Source organism: Lepidochelys olivacea (assembly GCF_965140295.1).
Source record: "Lepidochelys olivacea isolate rLepOli2 genome assembly, chromosome: 7".
NCBI lineage: Eukaryota > Metazoa > Chordata > Testudines > Cheloniidae > Lepidochelys > Lepidochelys olivacea.
Genome location: NC_140417.1, coordinates 94,033,984 through 94,057,145, shown reverse-complemented (window position 1 = coordinate 94,057,145; position 23,162 = coordinate 94,033,984). Strand labels below are relative to the sequence as shown.

General features: G+C 38.4%; 1 protein-coding gene across 2 annotated transcripts in view; it reads right to left on the bottom strand.

Annotated features, from left to right (window-relative positions):
- MYOF (myoferlin) overlaps positions 1–23,162 on the bottom strand; it is a 116,431-nt gene that overhangs the window by 61,307 nt on the left and 31,962 nt on the right. For both annotated transcript variants that reach the window (XR_014712358.1, XM_084633627.1), the window contains exons 4-17: positions 20,721–20,829; positions 19,356–19,446; positions 13,923–14,083; positions 13,030–13,158; positions 11,286–11,348; positions 11,127–11,177; positions 9,072–9,102; positions 8,425–8,540; positions 7,236–7,362; positions 6,074–6,177; positions 4,527–4,595; positions 4,363–4,406; positions 3,336–3,418; positions 930–968 (exon numbers count right to left, since the gene is read on the bottom strand). Coding sequence is in view for 1 of the 2 variants with exons in the window: in XM_084633627.1 (XP_084489753.1) it covers positions 930–968; positions 3,336–3,418; positions 4,363–4,406; positions 4,527–4,595; positions 6,074–6,177; positions 7,236–7,362; positions 8,425–8,540; positions 9,072–9,102; positions 11,127–11,177; positions 11,286–11,348; positions 13,030–13,158; positions 13,923–14,083; positions 19,356–19,446; positions 20,721–20,829 (1,217 nt within the window). In the remaining variant the exon portion in view is untranslated. The remainder of the gene's footprint in view (positions 1–929; positions 969–3,335; positions 3,419–4,362; positions 4,407–4,526; positions 4,596–6,073; positions 6,178–7,235; positions 7,363–8,424; positions 8,541–9,071; positions 9,103–11,126; positions 11,178–11,285; positions 11,349–13,029; positions 13,159–13,922; positions 14,084–19,355; positions 19,447–20,720; positions 20,830–23,162) is intronic.

The window sequence follows — 23,162 nt, the reverse complement described above, 5'->3', positions numbered from 1 at the left end:
TCTGAATACCACTGAACTCATCTTCCACTGCTAAATGACCCAGAAACACTTGCTTCTGACATTAGAAGCAAACACAGGGATAATACTAAAAAAAAACCCTTCTTTCTAAAAATAGATTTCTATGTTGAATTAATCGGTCTGCTGTATACTGTTGCTGCTAAATTCAAACAGAAGCGCATTTCTAAAGAAATCAATGTTGTTTCATTTAAAGATGGTATGTTTAAAGAGCTGATTATCAGAAAGGCTTGAAAATGCTTCATAAAAATGATTTCTTCAGCTTTTATTCACTATTATTCTATTTTTCAGTAAGCCATGCTGCACTTTTGGATCTGAGATAAGAAAGCAAAGCATTTGGGTGGATAAACTTATTAACATTCAGTTACATTTCAACTGCATTGAAACTTAATCTGCATTTATTTCTATTAAATAAATGCAACTTTTAACTTAATGATTTCCAAAAACAACTCTAGGTTACAATGCAAAGACCAATTTGTTCATAGTTAGAGTAAATCAGGTTTCTTTTTCAGATCTATTTATCCACCCAGTTAAGCATAAGCAAAAGAGTTGTGAAATCTTTTAGGCAGTTCATTATTTACAGGGAGCTCTACAGCAGCATACACAGTTGAGCCTTTCATTACTAACTGAAAAACTGCAAGCCATTTGTCAGAGTGCATAATAACTGAAACAACTACATGCTCAGCTCTAAAATGCAGCACCACACATCAGCGAAACAGGAATATTTTCAAACCAATTCCAGTGCCAAAACTGATTTAAATAGTATGTCATATTTAATAGCCTGCAAATGTAGCATTGTATCCTTTAAATATATATTTTTAAATGTTTATAAAATAGTTTGGTTTTGCTCTGAGACAGTATTACTCAGATTGGGCACTGGACAGCAAAATCAAATTAAAGACCAAGATATAAACCTTCATACGATGAAGCCCCAGTTCCCGAAGATGAAAATTCTATATTATGAAAAGACAACAGGTTACATGACAAGAAATTATAGAGCTTAAAAATTAAACATATCAAAGTGAAATCTGCTTTAAAACTAAATCAAAGCTGAAGTGACTTTGGAGTGGCCTGGAGTTTTGCTGCTTGAAGAAAATGGAGTGTGGTATTTCCCTAGTTTTATGAATTCTAAACAGAGAAAGACATGCCCAGGGCTATCATCAAAATACAATTTTGGTGTCTGTGAGTTCCAGCACCTCTGTCTGAGTGCCACATATAAGATTTTTTATTTAAAATACTTTTAACTACTATCTTAAAAACTAAAATCATACAAATAGATTTTTTTTTTTGCATAAAACTTTTCACTTAAGGAAACAATCATGCTGCAGATTAGAACATGTTAGGATACTTTCATTTATTGGAATGATTAGACTAGTTCTAGTTGATTCTAGTTCTGATCAGTTGATCTCTTGGAACCCAATTCTGCACACCTTGAAATCAGTGGGAGTGTTGCCATTGACCTCAAGGGGAGGAGAGTTGGGATCTTGTATTGAAGATCTGACACTGGAATAGCAATTTTCAGAAGAGATGTTGAGCAAGACTTTTCCAGTAATTAAGCACCCAGATTTCAAATCAGAAACACAGAAGAAATGAAGTAACTTTGTTGTAGAGGAGAAGGCAGAACAATCTTCATAGGCCCTGATGCTGCAAAGATTGGCACACATGTAAACTTTATGCACATGAATAGTTCTCAAACCAGTGTACTCACGTGTATAAAGTTAAATACATGCTCAAGTCTTTACAGGACTGAGGCCAATGTAGTTTTGTTTTTTAAACTACTTACCTGGTAGCTTACTCATGAACAAGCAGGGCTTTTCTTAGACAACTATAAGGATGTTTCATTACATATATCAGAGAAAAATACTAATTCAGAATTCAAATGATGGAAATTATTTGGGGCCAGCTTCCTTCAGGCTAACTCACCTTACTTGTTATATTAGGCAGCTATATAAATATCAAGCATGATTTACTGCGAACTCTTCTATGGGAACAGTTAATATGCTGTAAAACTTTTATGACAAACATTAAACATGTATTTCTGGCAAAACAACGCCATGCTTGTCAAGGAGTTGGCCCACCAATAAATGGGATCCTTCTATAAGAAGATGAAATTGTGTATGTATGTATGTGTGTGTATATACACACACACACACACATCCATCAATCATTAAGTTAGAAACATATTATGAGTAGATAAAGAAATTATTAATAAAATAAATTACAACATAATTGTAACTAATGGGAATAAACAAACTACACTGAAATAGTTATAAGTATAGCATAACAGAAACAGGAAGGAAATCTCAATTTTGTCTTTTCTTAACCATCTATGGGAAGAAAAATGTTGTTGAATTATATTTTTCTTGCAATATTTCAATAAGTTCACAGATCACACAAGCCCTAATAGAGAAAATATCTCAGGAGGATGGAAACTTTGCCTACCTAGAGTTTTCTTGCAGTCATCATCAGTTCAGCTTTTTAGTTTTCTCAATAAGTAGCAGAACCAATTGACTGAAAAACTTTGACACATGCTTGGATCCACTTAAATAATTTAATTGAAAACTATTGAATGAATCCAGTGATTTGCAGTTTAGGTAGGCTCAGGCAATGAGATATAGAACCCCTCTCTTCTAGATCACTGGTGTGAGTAGTAACCAAGAGTCATTGCCATTTGACCGCTGTTCAGTGGCATATGGGAAATGAGAGGTGGTCTTGGATCAGTTCTTACCAGACTGGTATTCACATCACAATTGGCATCTTATAGGCAGTCTCATCAGGAAGACTGGCTAATCGTCTCTTGACTTCAGGCTGTTTCTCCAAAAGAAAGGTTTGGGCAGCGTGGCAAAGAAGTGGCGGCCAAGGTCACATTTGCTATGGCTCCCCATTCTATACTGGTTCTGAAACAGTGAACTTCAAATTGGCCCCTTTCATAAACGCTGAATTCACTAAAAATATCCTATAGCACTCTGGATTATAGATCAACTGAAGAATTAACAGTTATATGGAGTTTGAAATATTCAATAAAGTTTTCTATATGTACCAGAAAACTGAGTTTTGAATTATCTAGTATATACAGAATACTTCCTTAGATTTTGTGAATTAATTATTAATACTTCAGTACCATGCGATTTTTCAAAAAGTAAAGTTACTGTTCTGGAAAGTGGCCAGTTAGAAAGCACTGAAAACAGAAGATCTTCTTTAAGCCACAGAACTGGTATAACACAGGGAACTCCAGCAAAGCAAACTTCCCTACACTCTCCCATCATTTCTCTTAAATACACAGAAAATACTTGCTGAAATGTGTAAGCTGAATAACTCACCTTCTACTTCTCCACCAGAAGCAGCAATTTTGGAGAGACTTAAATACGTTGTTCCTACTGCATCATTTTTTGTAAGACGATCCCTATATGAAATGTAAGATTGTAATTAAATGCAACAATGGTCATCCTAAATAGAGGCAAGCTACAAATGGCTAAATGTATTTACAGGGTATATATGTTTAGACCACCTAGCATGTTTTAATAACAAACACCAGATGATGTCTGACTTTTACATAGCTGTGCAGTAGGAGGGGAGAGCATAAGAAGCTGCTCCCAGCGTTGCATAGTTCAAAGGTCAGGCAGAATTTCAGTCTCAGAACTGGCAGTCCAGCTAGAGGAAGTAAGTTGCAACCCCTAAAGGTGTGTAGTAACCAGAGATGTGCAATCTCTGTACACTTGGAACTCCAAGAGGTATTCTGCTCTGCTCCCTGGGGGTTGGGTGGCTCCATCCCCAGCCTAGAACTATGCCTAACAATCAGGGCACAATCAGGCCCACAGTAAGAACAATAAAACTTATAACTTGAGCATATTAATGTTTGGCCCACTTGTCCAAAAATTGTACACAGGTTTGATACACTGAATATCAGCCAATGTCATGGTAATCAATATAATATACATTGCTGACTAGAGTTAGGCAAATAATTACAAAAATAGTCATATAAATTTTGGAAACAAACATATGGAATCAATGTATGTTTGCAAATATTGGTGAATTATTTGCCTATCTCTACAAGTTGGTAAAATAATGGGGAAGAATTGTAAAATAATTTATTAGAAAGTTATTCTATAAGTATTATTTAACCCATTTCATGCACAGAAATCAATGGTGTGCCAATGCCATACTATTTATGGCCCCAATTCAGGAAAGCATCACTGTTCAGGAAGGGTAATGAAGCATTTGCTTAAGTGCTTTACAGAATCAGGGCTTACGGTTCCAAAACCCTGTGAATTATACAGAAACAGGATTTTTTCCACTCAACACAATTTTATTTTATCTAATACTTTATACAAAAGAGTCAAAACTCACCAGTCAAAAACTGTTAATCTTATTTTTTCACACATTGAGGGAAACTGGAAAAAAGTAGAGAAAATAAAATGATTCATTATTTATCTTTCACATTTAAAAAAATGTTCTGAATAAAATAATAAAAACTGATGGTGGATATTTAGAGAAGCAAGACGAAAGCTAACCTTGATTTGAAGATGAACAACTTGATTCCATTCTGGATTAGCATTTTTCTCAATTATATTTGTGCAAACCTGCAAAAAACAAAACAAAACAAAAAACACCCCAAATGAAACAGATTTTATAGTAGCTCAAGCTCAAAAATCAGACAAAAAAGCATGGAACCAGTCACAATTTAGGATAAATTGTATTCAGGCTGGTCAAATGGTATGCCATCACAGGGTCCTACAGTGGCTAATGGTGAATATTAAGTTTCAGAGTAACAGCCGTGTTAGTCTGTATTTGCAGAAAGAAAAGGAGGACTTGTGGCACCTTAGAGACTAACCAATTTATTTGAGCAGAAGCTTTCGTGAGCTACATCCAATGACGTGAGCGGTAGCTCACGAAAGCTTATGCTCAAATAAATTGGTGAATATTAAGTTTTCCATGATTTAGTGAGTCATTAGCCTTAGGTTCAGGGCCAGCTCTAGGTTTTTTGCCACCCCAAGCACCGAGAGCGCAACTGCCCAAGCAGAAAAATAAAAAAACAAGAATGGCCGGAATGCCGCCCCTGGAATTGTGCCACCCCAAGCACATGCTTGCTTTGCTGGTGTCTAGAGCCGGTCCTGCTTAGGTTGGTAATTATTGCTGATCTGATCTGCTTATACAACCTAAATGCAAGAGGCAAAACTATTCCACCGTTGTCCAAACCAGGGTTCTTCGGAGCTTCTAACTGACAGAAAAAACTGCTCATCAACTCCTCCAGGCGCAAAAAAGGTGCTACCACAGTGGCACCCAGATATGACTGAATGACAGCAGGAAAATAAACAAAAAGGGATGATCAGCCCTGGTGAATTCATGTTTGGTTTGTCTACATGTTGGACTGGATGAAAGATGTATTGTATTGGCAACCAGGTTCCCATTGTTGTTGATGCCTATTAGAGGCCTCATTGCTGTGGCATCGTGTGCAACTGTTTATACCACCGGTGCCTAAAACCAGCAGTGATTTAAGTGCTAACAATAACATGGAATTGATGTTTGGGTCGGTGTTTGGTTTTGCAATGAAAGCAAGTCATTATGAAAAACTAGTGTATGTGCAACGTGCAACTATGCCCTTAGATTTACTGTAAATCAGTTATATAAAGCAACCCGATAAACAGGTAATCTGAAGTGGTCAAGCCCCTACATCTTAGTCATACATTCTTTTAGAGTCATTAGCACACCTTTAAAAACCCTTTCTATGGTATGCTATGGTATGTCCTCAGTCTATTGAATATGCTTTATGACCCAGTACTGTAAACCCTTATGCAGATGAATAACTTTAGTCTCTATCAACTGAAGTTCCCCATGATTTTATTTTTAATATTTCATGTGCACTCCTAGATTTTAGCTCCACCTATTCCTTCCTGTTTTACAAAGTGTTGAACTAGATATGCTGAAAGTCATTTTCTCTTGTTGACAATGCACTGTGGACCTACAGTTCAATCATCTTAAGAAACACTTAGACGTGTGAATACAGTTTTCAAGTATATGACTAGTTTGCAAGATTTTAAATATTAACTCAGACAAATACCTTTTTTCCAGCAAAACAAACTTCCACAAATGGATCTACTAGGTTTTTCTTGTCTGCATTACCTCCAAATAGTTCCTTAACAGTCTGCGCAAAAGCATCATCCACTAAGGAGAAATTATAAGGCAAAAATTAACTTTAACCCTTTTCTTGAAGATTATGGGCCTAATTCGGTCTCAGTAACTTCTTAGCAATCTTACTTAAGTCAATGCGGTTGCATAGACATAATTAAGGTCAGAATCTTGTCGTATGTATTCAGTTTTCAAAAATAAATATTTGCTACTAGAAATGAAAAAATAATTGAGATTTAGAAGCAACTTCTAAAATTTTGGTCCTGAGAAGATCACAGTGAATTTTGATGTTAGCCTAGAGCTGGGGAAACAGGAGTTTATGCAATCCTTTCATACCCTCCAGCAAGTAGCAGTGGATCAGCAGTCTTGAAGGTGGCCTGTTTGTCATCCCAGACATAGAAAGGGCACAGTGAAGGAGAAAGAACTGAATAGAAAAGCCAGACACGTTCTGTTACCAAAAATGTCTAAGGTATAATGAATTTCCAGGGACGCACAATACTTTGTGTATTGCACACAGGGACTACTTCCCTTCTCCCGATGTTGAAGCCAGTATCTATTGATAGTATTCATTTTGTGTCATTTGCATTTCGAATAAGTTGGAAAAAAATGATGGTCTTTAATAACTTTGTTTAGGAACAATTTGTTTAACCTGTTGAGTTTTGAACTCGTCTCAACAAGCTTTGACTTGGGGTTTGGAGAAAGTGTAGAGCAATTAAACAGAGACAACTCAGAATCAAAGGATGGATTTCAAATACAGACTTCCTACTCAGTTGAATTATCATCTCGAATCTCTGTTTGAGGGACAAAGGGACACCAGTAGATCAAACAACACACCATCACCATTTATAATAAAATTTCACTTAATCTGAGATGATAACATTGTATTACCCATTACAAAAGTTATATAGATTTGATTGAATATTGAAAAAAGAAATGGGCTGCTTAAACCATCACAGAATTATGGGCTCAAACTATGTGGTAATCTATATGGTTGCTTGTTTTATGTCTGGGAATTTTTTTTAAATCAGTTAACAGATATTTCTACGAGTTATCAATTGCAGTCTTGTACAATCCAGTAATAAGAAGCTATATACTCTGGGGAATATCCTCGGCTCTGTAGATTTTAAGAAGGAAAGTGACCCATCGAAGTGCAATTCCAGCCGGCAGTAAAAGATTACTCTCCACATCATCATTTTCATTATCTCGCTCTCTTTTTTCCATCTGTTGGAGATATATTGGTATATATTATCAACCTATATATAAGAAAGGCATCATATGCTAAACAGTCATGTATAATAATATGGTAATTGGTCATAGTAGCATCCTTTAGTCCACCCACAAGTTAAAATCTATCTGCATTTGCATTACAAACTAGGGTTTATAAAATTATAAAACCAGAAAAATTTGTTCTGCTTAAAATGTGTTCTTTTCAGTTTCAACCTCATCAGTATTAAATTGGAGTAACCACTCTCTTTTTTTCTAGGCAGTCCATATAGCTATTTTTAAAATAATAAGCATAAACCATGAAGATGTGATATTTATAGGTTTCTGGTGCTTTTTTGCACTCATGGGCAGTGGTGACTGTATGGAATTTTCACACCCTTTGGTGGATTATAAAAGTATAATCCACTAAAAGTCACAAGATCTCCTGACAAAGCATGTTACTGCGGCTGGAAACTGTGTACAACTCCTGAAGTAATTTGGGAGAATTTACAACGTCCCCTTTGAAAACAAACAGGAAACTGTCAAATTCTCCCAATCATCCTTGTTGCAAGAATCACCAGGATAGAGAAGGGGAAGGTAGTAGTGGGAGCCACTACTGGAGATACACCAGGTTACTGGGAGGGAAGGCAGCAATGGGAGCAAGAAAGCACCAGGGAGAGGCTTTAACAGCGGACTGTGAAAGCTGGTATGGCAATATTCGGACTGAAGACAGTAGTGGAGTGAGAGGTAGTTAGGCAAAGAAACAGATTGTAAGGAGGTTCTATATTTTTAGCTCTTTCTGGCCAGTACCATGTAGTTAAGGCCAAGATTTTAAAAAAGTAACTAATATGTTGGTTGCTGAACCTGAGACACCTCAGAGGGGCCTGATTTTCAGGAAATCAGGGTCCTTTAAGGTGCCTTGAGTTAGGCACTCAAAAATCCCTAGTTACTGTGAAAATCTTGGCCTTAGTTCCTGGCGATACTCACAAAGTGAATTAACCAGTACCAAGCACGTAGTGTATAAGAAAGAAGGTTCTGGGGACATGACTAAAGATGAACACATTTGCAAAGGAAACCTACTGGTGGCTCATCTCCTGCCCCCAGGACGAACATGCTGACTTTCAGATAGCCTTTAGTTCCTGAATTTGTATCTTCAGGGTCACTCAAAAGAAGCCATTTTCTCATGACTGCATGGCCTGAAATAAAGCAAAATAAATAAATCAGCCTTCTCCTTCACTGAAGAAGTAGAAGTGTAAGCCGTACAATCAAGGCCAATTGTCCCAAAGTACAATCTACCCTGAACATAATTATTAAAAACAATTCCTTCTGATTTTAAAAAGTCCAGCCCCCAACAAGCTGTGCAACAATGTTAAAATGCTGAGTGGCATACTAAGGGAAACCATTCTCTCACCATGTTTTTGCATGACTTTTGATACTTAATTCTTGTTTTTAAGTTAATGATACCAAAATTAAAATCGTCAGGGTGAAAAAAATGTAAGCTACTTATACCGCATTTGGGAACTACTGAAGAGCTAAAGGCAGGTTTTGATAAAGATGCTGCAGGTCTGAAGCATCTGTCTCTGTCTCAACTAACTTTGCATCCATATGTGTTTAGGCATATTTTTCTACTTCAGAAACACAACTAAAAGTCACAGCCTGTTTAATTGGGCATCTCAAGCCAAAGGAAAAGCAGAAGAAACTCAGGCTTTGAGGAGATAGTTACTTACCAGGTTCATCATAAACATACCCAATGTCAATCTGAAATGAAGATTAAAATATTATATCCTAAGAAGTAGCAGAATACAGTCACAAATATGTGTGTTTGGCTTTAATCATAGAATCTTAGAAACGCAGGGCTGGAAGAGATCTCAAGAGGCCATCTAGTTCATCCCCACTGAAGCAGGACCAAGTGTACCTAGACCATCCCTGACGGGTGTTTGTCTAACCTATTTAAAACCTCCAATGAAGGGGATTCCACAACCTTTCTTATTAACCCATTCCAGTGCTTACCTACCCTTATAATTAGAAATTATGTAAGGGGTTAGGCCCTAATTCCCTTCAATTTTTCATACTGTTATTACATTGTTTCTGTGTTATGAAAAATAAAAGCCTTGTGTGGCATGCTCCTGTCAGGGCTAGAAAGGGAACAGAGGGAAGAGAAGAGAATTCATTTGTACAATATGCTGCTAAGTGATCCTCTGGAAAGGTGGTGGAGAATGTGCCACTGCGTGGGGGGAGGAGATGCAACCTCAGCAGGACTAGATGACGGAGACATTCATTCATTTAGAAAAGCCTTCCTTTCTACCTAAATAAAATATTCCAGGAAGTTATCTACCTGGATATATATACACATAGACATATACATTAAACTGTTCTGCAGGCTGATTTAATTTACCCCACTAGCATTTACTGCATGCAACTGGCAAAGGTAAAATACCGTACTTACCAATATTGACCTTGTGGAAGTTATAGGAGTGGATTTTCACCAGTACGAATTACAACTGTTTGACATTTTTTTCTACATTGTTTTGGGTACAAACACCTGTGGTATGCATCCCCACTTCCCAGGGCAGATCCTCAGCAACTGTAAATTGTCATAGCTTCATTGATTTCAAGAGAGCTAAGACAATTTACACTAACTAAGGAGATTCCTCCTGCCTCTCTGTTACTACACAAGCCTATTTAAACAAAGGGACACCTTTCTCTGAAATTTTGAGATTCTGTATCTCATGATTCAATATATGACAATGTTGTGAACCAATGGCAATTTTTTTGAATTCCTCCTTCAAGACCCGGGTGATACAGTACAACTGACAGTGACCTTCCATAGCAGTTGTTTTACCCTTTGGAGACTGAAATTCATTTTTCTTTTCTTGGACTATACAGATTCTTACCAGTAGCTTTGGGACAGATAGTCCTATTGCTTTAGGTAGAAAACCATGTTATAAATATTAATTGTACATGAAAGGTACATCTATTATACAGACCAGGTAACTTAACTTGCATTTTGCATTTAATTACACCAGTGTCAATATGGAGTAACTCCCCTTGACTTTATTGAGTTAGTTCTCTTAACTGCCCTGGCTTTGCAGTGCTAGCAGGCACAGACAATAGTCAACAAACAAAACAATAGGACTGACTGTCCCAAAGCTACTGGTAAGAGTAAATGCTTCCCAGCATTAAAAGCAAAACATTATAAGGGTAAGTTTTTGTACCTTTTCAAACACAGTATCTAGTAATACATTTAAAACTGATGCTTTACATATTCCTCTAATCTTCCTTTGAGCCCCTAAGTGTAGGTGTAACGCCGACAGACCACGGTCGTCAGCGGGCGGGATCGAACTGGGGACCTCAGTGCATGAGCCTCTACCACATGAGGTAAAAGCCAACTCGCTGTTAGCTAAGGCTGTAGAGCAGACTCGTTCTCTCTCTCTAAGTGGTCTTGGTACCACTAGATGGGACAGAACACCACACCCAGGAAGTATGTGGGTTACATACTTCCCCTCGCTGAGGAAGTGTGTCCCGAGCTTCAGAGACTTCCCAGTTGAAATCTTGGGTGAGCCCCCACTTGTAACGCCGACAGACACCAGTCATCGGCGGGTGGGATCAAACCAGAGACCTCTGGAGCTTTGTGCTTTTAGCTAAGGCTGTAGAGCAGACTCATTTAACTCTCTCTCTCTCTCTCTCTAAGTGGTCTCAGTGCCACTAGATGGGACAGAACACCACACCCAGAAGGTGTGCAGGTTACATATGCAGAATGTGGAAGTCTACTTTATACGCACCTTAAATTCTCCCATCAGAGAGTCCGCTCGTAAAGAATATGAATCATACACCTAAAAGGGAAAAAAAAGGAATGAATCTTTCCAATCTTTATACAGCACTAGTTGGACAGTGTCATGTGCATCCAGTGAGTTTTTCAAAGGTATGCCTTTTTTCCTTACCCGAATGCTTATTGTTTCATCAAGCAGCTCTAAAGGGGTCATGTGAACATTGTAGAAGAATATCTGTTAAGATTAAACAAACTGATTTAGAACATTAACATCATGATTTGCAGCTACATACAGTATTTAAGTAGCTTGCCAGGCATATATCTGTTGATATATATTTAGTCTACTTCCTGTTTGGATGTTCTACATGTGAATTTAGCACTGCCCTGAAAAGTGAAATCCACTGTTTATCCACAGAATAGGTGTAGCACGGGCAGTTGCACTGCACATTTCCCCGGCATTGACCTGCTAATGTGTCTTAACCTTGCCCTGGCGGAACCTCTTTGAGAGCTGCTGGAGTGCTTCAGTCTGCATATTCAATCAACCTTTAGCCTCTCTACTGCAATTATCAACAAGGATGCCAACTAGTGCCAGCTAGGATGATTCATGCACTAAGAATTTCATGGTTATTTGCATGGAAATAAAACTGATTTTGGTAGCACAGATTTTGTGAAGTATTTGTATTTATTTATTTATAAAATATGCTTAACCAAAAAACACCAGGCTTGACCTGCAGGCACAACCAAGCTCTGCTCAGCATATTACCCAAGTGGCAGGGGATGATGCGAAGAAGTGACTGTACTCCACCTGTAGCCTGCTGAGGCTGGCCATGGGTTGGTTCAAACCCCAGTGCCATTTGCATTGGCTGGCAATGGCTCACAAGTGACCAGTACATCAGGCAGGGATGGATGGAATGCACCAGTACTCCAGACACACTGTGTGCACCGCTGCCGTATCAGCTATGCTGGGGGCTGCAGTAGGGAAGGTGTGGTGTAGAACAAGAAGCTGGGGATTCCACCATGCTGGAAGAATTTCAGCTGGTTAGTTAATCCACCGACTTGGCTCCTTTGTGGCATCAGAGTAGTGCAAGAAGCCAGAGTTTAGCCCCTATTCTCTTATAATGTAGTAACAAAAATGAATGCCACTCATGTCATTAATACAAATTATGTGGATTCCATATGCTAAATACTTCCATATACTCAGCCCTACATTCAGCCTTTCCCCCTCAATATAAAGTCTGTGGGACAGATTCTCTCCTGCATCCATGGTTTGAATTACTTTCCAGATATTCTGAGCTACACCTCTCCCAACTCACTCTCATCGAAGCCCAGGCAAAGAGATCACATCACCTACGTTTGACTAAAGAAGAGACAGAGACCTGCACCTTATCCCTATATGGTTGTATCACAGTCCAAACTGTCTCACAGTCTCCTGCAAAACCTCACATACACATTGAGCAGGAAGGGTGACAGAATAGAACCACTCTGAGCTCAAGAGATGAACAACTGCTCAGCACCACACTCTGTCTTTTCTTCGTAAGAGAAAAGAACAGAACCATTCATGTGATTGGTCTACCCAAGTCATTGTTATTTCACATGATCAGCTGTATCAAAGGATGGCTTCTATCCACTTTAATGGGAAGTTGATTGGGCCCCTGATTCTTCCCAGAAATGGTGTCAATTGTGGCATGAGTTTTATGATGTGAAGAAATGGTTTTTTTTTTTATAAATTAACATTACACATTAACCAGAATTACCTTAAAAATGTTAGAAAATGCTTATTTGTTAAGCAGATTGGGGGTGCTTCATTATGAACCAGATCCCTCTATCCCTTCTGAAATAACAGATTTTTGTTGATTTGAGGGTGCCATCTAACTGATTTTCAGATATAATTAAATGTGTATTTTCTAAATACTCACCTCATCAAAATATGGATTGTTTCCTCTTTTGATTCTTGTTCGGTGTGTCTGCCCACAAACATGAACTTTGACTACTGGTTTTATGTTATTTCCAGACAACTGACGACCTTCAATGACTCTAACACGAATCTGAAAAAATTAAATACACAAGGCATGCTGTAGCTGATACCTTACAGTGCATGTCTGTCTGTCTGTGATCATACTGAAACCAACAGTATTTCTCTTTTCCATTATCCACCAAAATAAGATAACACCAAAGCAGCTAGCAGATTTAGACTGGCTAGCCATTTCAGATGTTCCAACTACAATAATTACAACACTTGTTTAACATCCTCGCTAGTCCTGTACCTTAATTTTAAAAAATATTCTCCAGAGAACTCTGGGACACAACTTTCTCAGATAGCATCTTCAGTTTTGGACTTGCTCTTACCATAATTACGTTTGAAATCTTTATTGTTCTAAGAAAGAAAAGGAGTACTTGTGGCACCTTAGAGACTAACCAATTTCGTGAGCTGTAGCTCACGAAAGCTTATGCTCAAATAAATTGGTTAGTCTCTAAGGTGCCACAAGTACTCCTTTTCTTTTTGCGAATACAGACTAACACGGCTGTTACTCTGAAACCTTTATTGTTCTAGTTTAAACTCAATAGTTACACAACAGGTAAATTTCTCCCTACATTTCAGCAAGAGTTGTGCAAAACTCCTAGATTTTATTTTGTGAATATTTGCGCTTTAACAGATGTGCTTGGGGAAAAAAAACACACTTGAAAGATGGGCTTGCTGTCAATTCTGTTATAATCTGTATCCTTTTACAATGCATTAGCTTGTCTTGTATCTGACATTCAGATTATCTCAGGTTGTGCAGGAAAAGTACAGTATTTAACACTCAGCTACCTGGAAGTCTTGGGGTTTGTTAGAAAGGATTCTTCGCGTTTTCTTTCCTTTAGAGATGCGCCGAGCAAGCTGGGCTTCCTTTGTGTCACTTGGAACTGCTGGTGCAATGCCATCAACTGTACCATCAGCCCCATCCTCATAACCTCCATCTTCTTCTCCATCTAACACAGGGGAAAGCAGCACAATTAGTAAACAAATAGTTTAATATTAAAATTACAGTAATAAAAGCATGAGGTCAAAGATGTGCACAGAAAGTGTATTAATGCTACTTCATAACAATTAATTCTAATCAACGTGCTTCTTCCTTCTTGAAAGCTAGTGGAGTTGGACCACCTGCAGCTAATTCTATATTTTAAATGCAATGACTATGTACGTGTCACCTCCAAGATGAAGACTATCTAAGGGAGTCCCCTTGCAATCTATCAAATCCACTTCCAGAAGCTTTTGGCAAAGCAGAATCCAGGCAGTATCCTCAAGGCACCATTTCATTATCAGTAGCTGCACAGTAAGGGACCAGTTCTTCTCCAGTGGAAGTTAATTTTAATGGGAGTAGATTGGGCCCTACCATAGCACAGCTTTTTACATCAGGCTCCTGTTTTAAATAGATAGGAACATTTTCAGGCTTTCCCACTTGCCCATGGAGATTAGTGCATTCATCTTTGTATCTAAAATGAAATTCTGACGGTGCCCCTGTAATATTTAACTTATGAATCTGGGAAGGTTTCTGTATATATCAATTAAATATCAACCTTTTACATGAATTAAACTTGGCACTGCAACATTGGTCCATCCATTAATATACCACTATTGCAAAACTTCCACAAGAACCAAACCACAAAAGGATATTTCCCATGGTGTTCTTAACTTCTTTTGTTAATTAAGGAATAGTGTATTACAGAAGTGATGGAACTGGCTAGATGGTATTAAACAGTTACAAAACTGCAGACTAAGGGTAAAGGTGTTTGGGTGTAATTAAGGTTTTTAGTGTCTTGAATAACAACACTATTTGAGAACTTGGGAAAACCTTAGACCAAGTACCAGTATATTGCCTAGCCAAGAAAATGTTCTATAATCCTTAGGGCTGTACCATAACTCCCCCTCCATTTTCTCATTGGACATGAGGTGATACTGAATTACTTGGATATCGTGTCTCTAAAGAGAGGGACATTTGAATTTGGAGGCACAAAGGTCCTGCATAAATGTAGCTCAGCTGCTGGAGACCTAGGCTTTGCTGAGTCCAGCAGCCCCTCGTGGTGGCCAGCAGTTCTGCATCACGAATTCTGCAGGAGGAAATTAAATTCTGCACAGAGCATTAATTCTGTGTGAATTCTGCATTGTGCAGTGGCACAGAATTGCCCCTGGGAGTAATAAAGATAATTCAGCTGCTGAGCCCTGCAAATTTTTTAGCTAAAGGAAGGGTCTTGAGCAGAGCCTGGGATTTATTTTAGGTGAAATGATGGAAGTTTGATCAACAGAGCCATCAGTTGCCAAGAACCTAGAGTTAGGGGTGTTGGATAGAAGAGGGTTAGCTGCAAATGTTGAAAAGCCCTGTTCCAGGTAAACGAAGTTTAGGTAAATGAAGTTTAGGGAGAGTGGCAACTTTATGAAAGCTAATGTTATATGTGCTGACACTGTGAATTATCCTCTACTGAACTTCTGTGTGTAGTTTGTCGGCCTGGAGTGTGAATGAAAAAAATTAATCATGTCTTGTGAATGTCCCTAGTGGGATGTGTCCCTGGATACACAGATGAAGTACCATATTCTAAACTCATCTATAAATTTCAACAATATGCAGTTCCATTTTACTGACATCTGTGTCGTAATCTGTCTCCCACACTGCCCATGCAACTGACTGGTTACAAGCTCTACTAATGACTTCACCTGCATTTCTGAGACTAGACTAACAGGCAGTTTGATTTCACAAACTGAATATATGAAAAGGTGAACTAACAAAGTTTTGTTTGGTAACTTGTTTTGCTGAACTAAGTTTTATGTAGAGTTGCTGAACAGTTAGGGTTGCATTTATCTATCTAAAATAGTCACACATACCAGATATTAACTGATGCTGATTGATACTTTTGTAGTTCAAGTCAAAGTTTGCATAGTGCTATTCTGAATTTTAGAAATTTTCACCAAAGTCTTTGTTAATTTATAGCAGTGGTTCCCAAACTTGTTCCACCACTTGTGCAGGGAAAGCCCCTGGCGGGCCAGGCCGGTTTGTTACCTGCCGCATCCGCAGGTTCGGCTGATCGCGGCTCCCAGTGGCTGCGGTTCGCTGCTCCAGTCCAATGGGAGCCGCTGGAAGCGGCGCGGGCTGAGGGACATGCTGGCCGCTGCTTCCAGCAGCTCCCATTGGCCTGGAGCAGTGAACCGCGGCCACTGTGAGCCGCGATCGGCCGAACCTGCGGATGCAGCAGGTAAACAAACCAGCCCAGTCCGGCAGGGGCTTTCCCTGCACAAGTGGCGAAACAAGTTTGGGAACCACTGATTTATAGTATCTACTCCCCACCTCTCAGGCAAAACTCCCATTGACTTCAGTGGGGCCAGGACTTCACCAAAGAAATCTATCATTTTAATTTCTGTCTTTGTTATAAAGGCCTAACTGATTCACTTTTTACAATGCAATCGAAAGATTGCAGATGACACATCCCTAGAGGCAAACCAGAGGAACAGGTTTCTGTAACTGTGCTGAAAGGTTACACCCTGGCCTCTAAGTATATGTTTTACATAGAACACTCTCCCGTCACCTGTACACTAAATCCCTATAAGCATACTGCAGACTATGCAACAGGCTTTCCGGAAAATAACAACTTAATTTCAGTAATCTTAAGAGGTCAAAATCTGGCAGAGACTTCAAAACCACAGGATCTGCTGAATACCACAGAGAAGCAGTTAGTTTCAGAATGGGCTGCAGCATAAGGTGAAAGACATCCAGCAGGGGAAGGGCTGGTTAAGGACTCATGAGCCACCAAACTGAAGGACCACCATTCAGTACTAAAATTAGTGAAAAGAGAGCATAACTGATAACTCAGAATGACTAATATCTACAATCCAGAGGTCCAACAATACTCCAATAACAGCTTCATATACTGTCATCTTTACTTACTTTGAAAACAGGACCAACCTGGGGAAAACTTTCGAGATTATCAAAATTAAATTACTATCAATTTTAACATCAAAATATGCACTATTTAAAAATGTTGCATATTTACTTGAGAAACTATCAGCTCATTCAAAGAAATATTTTGAGGCCATGAAATGGATCAGAATTAAACTGATTTGTTTAAATATTTGCTATTTTCACACAGTCCTTTTTAATAATCATGAAAGGTAAATTTAATGGATCAGAACCAAAAGATCTGCATAGCAGTGGATCCTTCAACTTTCAGTGCCCTGTGGGACAGCCCCACCCCCAAATACACCTTGCTCAGTCACACAGGGTATGGTGGGCTGTATGTGAAGTAGGTGTGTGGGCACAAAACATGACTCTCCCAAATCCTGCTGTCTACCTGACCATCAGAACCACACAGACTCTCCTTCAAAGGGCCCTCTGCTCCTACACAAGGGGAGGATTCCACCCACAGAGAACAGGTTCAGTTAACTTGTTGGATGTGTTCAATTTTCTTTTGCAGACCTCTGATTTCATGGGTTGGGGAAATTTCTAATAAGTCTGGATCTTTATATGTGACTTGGGAGCATCTCAACTTATGGAAATAGTTAATACTGCAAATTCAGTGCCAGGACCCTGTTGTTCTGCTCCGTACCAGCTTTGGCACATATACGGGGGAACTGGTTTCTTTGGAAACTGATGATAGTGTATATCCCTTATTACTGACTGCTTACACATGGTGTCTGGTAAAACTTATCTAAATAATTGCTTTGACCACTTACCCCGACCCTTCAGTTTTAGCTACATTTATCCTAATTTATGTAGCTAAAACTGCAGTCTCACAGATTAATTCCCATATAATGCTTTGAAATTAAGGTCATTCTCTCCCTCAGTAATTATGACCATACACAAATAACATTGATGTTGCTTTCTTCATTTACTAAGTATACTGTATATTTTTCAATGAATCTTAGCCAGACTGTGCTTGTACAGCCTTTATATAAATAAAATCTGGCAACGACACACAACAGAAATTAACAAGAATGGTGGACGAATTTAAAACAAGCATAATAAATGATTGAATAAAACTGCTTGAGATAAGCAAAATACAAATATCCACACAAGGTGTCAATGGCCAATATGAACGATTTAACCAAAAAACCAAACAAACCCTGTCATCAAATCTATATTAGCACATGTATAACCCATTGCTTTGTTGCCAAACAAAACACAACTCAAAGCATGTCAGATTAATGATTTTAAGTTAATAAAGATCATTATAGCACCACCTTCTATCATCATTTAGTCCTTTATTAAATAAAAGAGAGCCTCCATTGCTTTTAGAAGTACCACACTGTTGAATGTGTTGTATTGAAAAAACTTGACGGTGCCTTTATTTCATCATTCTAACTGATATTTGGTGATACAGAAAATAGAAAGGCCTTTCTCCTGATAGACTGCAAGTGAATATAAACCTCCAAAGACAGATGGCAAGTGAATATCAACCTTCAAATAAAGTGGAACTCTTGCCATAACTTTTAGTGGATTATATCACACATACCTGCTAATAATATCCTTCTACTATTTAACTATTTTTTTTATTTACTTCTTTGCTTGTGCACCAGCATAACTCATGTGGACCCTGTTAGCATACTGGAATTGTTAGTTAACTGGCTGTTGCAAGAGAAGGCAGTGACAAATTTCACATCTTTCATGTGTGATCTGCAACATTGGAGGCTTTTTAAAAAACATTCTCAGTAGGAGATTAATTTAAAATATATTTAATAAACATTTAGAGTCCAAAGAATTTTCCTTACTAGTACATAAAAATGACAGAGTTAGTCAAATTTGGGGCCTAACATAACACATAACAGTGTCCTCCAATAACAGTCTACTGTGGATCAGGCATTAATGTTTTTTCCAATATGTCTTGGTATTCAAGGATTTAGAGTATATGTCCCCCAGCTATGCATTTCCTTGTTTTTGCTGGCCTTCCCTACAGCAGCAGTTTTTCTGTGTGTTGGAATAAAGTTTCTTTCTCAAAAGAAATATTGCACATCAGCCTTTAAATTGCTTTTGATCTAAACTATCCTGAGTAATACTGTTCCCATTGAAGACAATGGTGTCAGATAAAGCTGGCAGATAGAACATATGTTAACAGGAAACAAAAGTTCCAGTTCTTCAATTCTGAAGCATTTATCGTCTGACTACCTTTCCCTAAGCCAGTTTAGCCACGCTTGCTTGTCAATTACTTTCCATTCTTTGTGATGAACAATTCTATCTTGCATGACCTGAATATAATATTTTGAAGAAAGATGATATACCTTCAGTGCCTTGTGCATTGGTCCCCCCTGGATCATTTGGATTTGCAGGCCCAGCTGGTGGCTCATATCCTACCACTAAATCAATCGTTGCCTGTGTAGAAATTTACAGTTACATATGTAATAATTGACTTAAAGCAGGATAAACAAGTGGTCCTACAAGTCGACTTTAACAGCAAACAAGTATTTGTACTACAGTTTACAATGACAAATTGAAAAACAAAGAAATAAATGGGCATTATCCCTTGCTATGTTAGTATACACATACAAAGACTACAGGCCACACCCTTTGCAACTAATCTGAAAATGTATTTGAGAAACTGAGGTACTGTATTTATGACATTTAGAAAATCCTATCATACTGATTTCCAATGATTTAACAGTACTCTATACATTTAATTAATTAAAGCCTCATAATACCCATGCAGGCTAGGTGAGTAGTATGATCCCCATTTTACAGATGGGAAAATTGAGGCAGAAAAAGAGAAAATTATCTGTTCAATGTGACAGCAACTCTGAGCTGGAGGTAGAATACAGCTCTCCTAACTCTCAGGCCATGCTTCTACCCTACAAATAAGCACGATGTCTTTTTCCAGTGTCATTACAATACTGGTTATACCGTGGTCTGCAGCACTTAGTTGTACTTTACAACACTAAAGCATTAACAGGGTATAACAAAGAGTCAACAAAAAAGTTTGTATTTTGTCACATATGACTCTGAATTGCTTCAGAGAAGATAACTGAAATTGGCACTAAGGTCTTGCTCTTGCCTTTGAGCACATAAGTGTGTATTGCCAGGTATCTTAACTCAACTACGGTGCATCATGTACTATGCTCCTGATGCAGGAAAGCAACCCTGTTCAGGACAGCAATTAATCACAGGCTTAACTTTAAGCACATGCTTAAGTCAAAGTGTTTAAGTACTGTTCTGAATAGGGATGGATTTTTAAACAGGTTTGTTAAGTGCTTTCCAGAATCAGGGCCTATCACGGTAGCTGATTTTCACAAGGTATGCAGCAAAACCTGCATGTGGGAATTCAAACTGGCAATTAAGCAAGTAAATTCAATTTTTTCTCTAAACATCTAGTGCTATGTTGATTCTTATTAACTATATGCTCTAAGTCATTTACATACTATTGAAAACCAACATATGTAATTAAAATATATTTGTCCATATTGAGCAACATTTAGATGGTGTTGACGTAGTCATACCTTAGTTGTCTCTCCACTCAGTGCTTTAGCCTATAAAATCACTAATAATTTTATCTATAAAGTAAACTGAAATGATTTTGAAATGTTTCATATTAAACCTTTTTGTTAGAGTATTTAATTCAATAAATCAGTAAAACAAAGGAGGAAATCACTCACGCCAATGTTCTCTCCCCTTTCATTTAGCAGGGAAATAAGCTTGAAGGGAAGAGATCTACTCTGGTTGCCTACAAGTTCCTTAAGTGCTACTGATGCATTTCCAATTAATCTGAAAAAAAAGTGGAAAAGATATTATATTAGAATATACTCTGTGAATTATGCAGACAGAAGTATCCTGTTATCTGTAGCCAGTTCATGCTTGCTGTCCCTTACATAACCAAATGGGTCCAAAAGAGTAGAGCATATAAAGACTTCAAAGCAAATAAAAGCAACTAAAATATTGCGATTATTCTCTAATTGTAGACTATTAACTATTCATTTTTTATTTTGGTCCCCAAAATGTGCTATTTGTTTCACTGAAGACACAAATCTTATCTGAAAGAATTTATAGTCTCAGTTTAAGACTTAACACAATGAGCGAGGCTTGCAAACAGCGGGGAGGAAATAGGCTACAGAAGGATGAGGGTTACAGCTATATGAAAATGCATTTCACAGTGTAGGCATAGGCGCTTCTTTGTTCTGTAAATGTTATTAATTAATGTTTTAGTGTACAGCAGAGTATAATGTGTATATGTAGCTTGTGCATATATCCATCTGTCCAGGATAAATCAGTTTACCTCTCTGAGCCACAGAATACCCATTGGTTAACTGAAGATAATGATACCTTCCTTTGTAAAGCATTTTGAGATCTACACATGAAAAGCACTACATCAGAGCTAGATATCAAAGTTTTGTATATATGAAGAAGAAAGATAAAAAAATAGATGGCTATAACTGATTCACTTGTTGTAAGCATCACAGAATTAATCTACTGGCCTATTGACGACATAGACTTTGCCCTTGATTGGGCCCTCTGAGAGCAGAGTGCAGATTTAGACTGTGATTCAACACAAGCCCTTCCAGGAGAAGCTTCCAGAAAATTTGCTATCTCATGCCCTCTGCCAAGGCAGCTTTGCCCACTTTTGGGCTGTACTGGCCAACTCCAGTCCCCTCAGAAGAATGAAGCTCTGAATACTTTGTGCAAGTGCAAACCTCCCTTCAGGCAGAATTCTACCGCTGGAGGCTCACAGTCTTGTGTTATGCTGGAAGAAGTTGTTGTAGCCTATGGCTAAATCAAGTCTTATTAATAGATTTAATTTATGTGATCCTAAGAACACAATAAGGTGTTTGCAGATGAATAATACAATATACAAGCCTTGGTAGTGCAACTTCTCTGTAAATGTAAAAAATGAGTCATTTCCTAACTGAAATTATACTCTGGGTATGTACTGATGGTTTGCTCAAATCATGAAGTAGATTCCTAGAATAACTGAGATCTCTGCAGATGAGATAACCCTGGCTAAATTTACTATGCAAACATTAAACATACCACACTTTTCAAAGAACTCTGCAGTATTCCTGCCAAATTGTAAGAAAAATCCTCTACTTGAGAGCTTACACTGAGGTCCCTTTGGACAGCCATTGGTGGCTTTTCAGGCAGAAGCTAAGGATCCCACAGCATTTTCCAAATTCAAAGGGCAAATCTAATATCCTAGCCATCTTCCGTAGCTTATAAAATATGTCATAAGCACCTAGCTTATTGTTTGCAAAATGCTTTAGAATTCATGCTGTACGAACCATTCAATGTAAATATACATTCTAGGTTGTTCCATTCATTATGTATGCTTTTCTGTGCAGAAAAATGTTCATTATATATGTTTTTCTGTGCAGAAAGACTAACTGAATACTTTCAGCCTGAATGACTTGTTAGATGAAGGGAAACTTCACAAGGCGTACACTAAATCTTCCCATGAATTGATCATGCAACCTGTACTGCTATCTCAGTCATGTCCAACCTGGGGTGCAAGACAGCAAGCCCAAGAACCAAATCCTGGTTTCTCTCATGGCAGTGCAAGCAGCCAATCTGTATTCTCAGGACAGCACTGATGTCATAGATTTGGGAATGGACTTCAGGAGCACCACATCTAGGTCTGTGTCATGAACATGAGCACTGTAATTTATACAACAATACACCTCAGTATTGTACACTATGAGAAAAACAGAACATGCAACATCAGGGCTGCATCCTGCAAGGTACTGAGCACATCCTGAAGAGTGCTCAGTGTCCCTTCGATTCCCCTTGAAATCAACAGGAGCTGCACTTTGCACTTTTCTGTGACAATCCCTAAGAGCTTAAAAATGCAGACTTCTAATAGCACTTCCAGGCTGGGACTTTCAAGGGGGGCCAAGAGCTTTAACACCCAGGTTTGTCTGTTCTACATTTTAAAACTGTGGCAGAGAGTCTCAGAGCCAGGGTCTACAGACTTCGGCTTGTGCTATGACACTAAAAACAGCTGTATAGGCCCTGGGGCTTGGCTGGGGGCTGGGCTCACAAGTCTGGAGCGGGAGGTGAAATTCAGTGGCAGCTGCGTGCCTTAGGTTCCCCTGAAAATCCTAGTCCTA